Raw genomic sequence first — 2771 nt, 5'->3', positions numbered from 1 at the left:
AACTCCCCCGTAGCGGTAATTTAGATAGGCGGGCGAAGGGTTCTTGGCTGCCGAAGGAAAACGGCTGTACTACTAGTATATGGTGACAGGAGCAGAGCAGACCATGAAATTGCAACATTATGTAACCCAACAACAGTCACCATGGTGACAGGCGTCAACAAGTCATGTCATTGGCCAGATCAAAGGTTAGTGTTTGGAACAGAAGAGGAGGAAAAAAACTGAGTAAAAACAATATGTTTTCCTTCGGTAAACATAAATATATACTAAGTATTAAAAGTATTATCAATTCTTTACATTAAAATACGCTTGATCTTTTTTGTGTGTGTTCGAACTCCTCAGAGCTACACATGGCGCATCCCGGTGACGCCTACCCGGGCCTCCTCTCCCGGTTGTCTGGGGCAGGGGCCGATCGGCATGGCCGTCAACGGCATCCCGATCTACAACCCCTTCAACAGGGACTGTCAGGACGCCGTGACGAACGAGGTGCTGGACGACTGCGACGGACATCCCGCCGAACGGGGAGAGTGAGTACAAATATAACAAGAATTCGGAGATCTCATACCTCCATGAAATTTGTAGTTTATGTCAAGTCAAGTCAAGTTTATTGCGCAACAATTGCATTGGATACAATGTATGGCACTTAATAACTATAAACTATTTCTACTAGTGTACTAATCTAACCTTTGGGGGGGGGGGATTTTTTCGCATTGATTATGGAAATAAGGCCGCAAATCTAAGACCATAACAGGACAAAGGATACAAAACGGGAAGTTCTGCTGCAGTACCTAGGTCAACCACCAGGAGGCCTAAATTTGACCTTGACCTTTGTTTTCCTACGACATAGGGACATCTTGGGGAGCGAACTAACAAGGCTGGACTCCATGCTAAATGACAATAGGGACACGCCAAAAAAAACAGTTGCTCTAACATATAGTAGCTCTAACAGTTTTATAACCTTCGACGTATAATAAGGACATTCTTAGAATCTTAGAAAATTGGTCCCAGGCTATGTGAATGAATGGACTAAAAACTGAGAGGCTTTTGTTTTTAGAATGACACATTTTCTTTCCCTCCACAGCTACCACTACCACCACGAAGCGAACTGTCTCCCGGACAATGCCGAGAGCGACTCGGGTGCTTCAGGCATCGTTGGGGTGGCGTTTGACGGTATCGCCATCTACGGCCCGCGGAAGGAGGACGGGACGCTGTACGTACACGATGACCTGGACGCCTGCCACGGCATCACCGTCAACGGAACGTACAGGTGTGGAGAGCTTTTGCAGTCACGTGATATGACGTAACGTTTGCATCCGCCATATTGGTGGGTTAAGGCCGCAGAACACAGTATTTCCGCGGGTATAGAAAGTAGTACAGACAAACCTCTTGCATCCTGGCTAAAGCGACTTATGTGAGAGGTAGCAATGAATGAACTGCACTGTGTGGTATAGAAAGGTATCGGCTTGTACACCGTATGAGTTGGATTGTGAAGATTTCCCTGTTCGTGTATAAATGCGCGGCATTATGCAGCCACGTTCCAGGGTGAGCCGGCTGCAGTTCCGTTGACCCCGGTAGAGGGCCAAATCAAAGTGGTCGTCATTATGTTAAAAAACGATAACTTTTTTGTCGTGTTATTATTTTGTATCTATTTTGATTTAATTTGTTTGTTTCGTTGTCACTTATTTATTATACACGTGTGTAAAAAGAGATCATACAAAACAATTGGATTTTAGGAGAACCCACTCGATAAACCCTTAGGTTTCTTGGGTTCTCCCGCACATTTGGTTGTACATATTCATTACATACTGTTTTTATTTTTATGTGCAAACTGAAATAAACAATAAACAATCAACCCCTCTGTTGGGGTAAGACGAACAGGGGAATATCAAATAGTTGATATGAAAATTAACACGACTGTATGAACTACAAACAAATAAACATGCCTAAACCATTGCCTGCCTTTCTTGTCAACAGGTATCACATGACCTCGGACTTCCCCTACTTCATTGGCTGTTACTATGGAGAGGTCCTGGCCAATAGCGGGGCGAGGACTGAGTGCAGTTGTGACGTACAGGCCTACCTATCCGGCACAGCTGTGTCGTCGGCAATGGGCACTGCGCTATTGCTTGGCTTGTGCTTGTTCACTCTATTCATCTCTTCCTTGGTGTAAGGTAGTATTGGGTACCATGCTCCGTAGTTACTACCGACTGCCACCAACGACCAGCCTATGATACCCAGGCTAGGTGTAAGTAAGGTACAGATGAAGAAAGAAGCATAGCAAATGCCTTTACAAAGTAACTTCAATTTGATAATTGGTTTGAATAGATCAGCTGCTACATGTACTTGCGTATTTTCAGCAGCCCTAGTATACTTTGAACTGTCACGATGTTACAATATAACACTTATCGGGATAGAAACAAGAATAGACACAAAGGGAGCTGAAAATATTCACTGTGTCTTTACTGATGATGTTTCTCACTGCTCCATGTCAGTCGGAGCTGAAATGTTAATAACCTTTTTTTGTGCACGCGAGTCCGTTAGCTTCACTTCAGCTCTACTAAGAATAGTAGATCAGCTTATCGATATATCCTAAATGTTTGCCTCGCCTTCATAAGAAGTTAGTGTGAACAATCATGTACCGTTAACGTTAACAGCTGTGTTTTTGTAAACTTTTTGATTTCATACGACCTGTTGTTTCATACTTGCTTTTATGGCGAATTGTCTTTCATCAGTATGATTCTTTCGTCATTCAAGGGAGCATTATGTAACTGAGT

General features: G+C 43.6%; 1 protein-coding gene across 1 annotated transcript in view; it reads left to right on the top strand.

Annotated features, from left to right (window-relative positions):
• Positions 1-2523, top strand: part of LOC109474048 — a 5642-nt gene extending 3119 nt beyond the window's left edge. Inside the window, exons 3-5 of the mRNA XM_019774264.1 lie at positions 340-524; positions 1079-1264; positions 1972-2523. Of these exons, the coding sequence (XP_019629823.1) occupies positions 340-524; positions 1079-1264; positions 1972-2167 (567 nt within the window). The 3' untranslated portion in view covers positions 2168-2523. The remainder of the gene's footprint in view (positions 1-339; positions 525-1078; positions 1265-1971) is intronic.
• Positions 2524-2771: the final 248 nt, after the last annotated feature.

The sequence above is a fragment of the Branchiostoma belcheri genome, unplaced genomic scaffold, assembly GCF_001625305.1.
Source record: "Branchiostoma belcheri isolate BF01 breed outbred unplaced genomic scaffold, Haploidv18h27 scaffold3, whole genome shotgun sequence".
In the NCBI taxonomy this organism is placed as follows: domain Eukaryota; kingdom Metazoa; phylum Chordata; class Leptocardii; order Amphioxiformes; family Branchiostomatidae; genus Branchiostoma; species Branchiostoma belcheri.
This window is presented reverse-complemented; position numbering and strand designations above follow the sequence as displayed.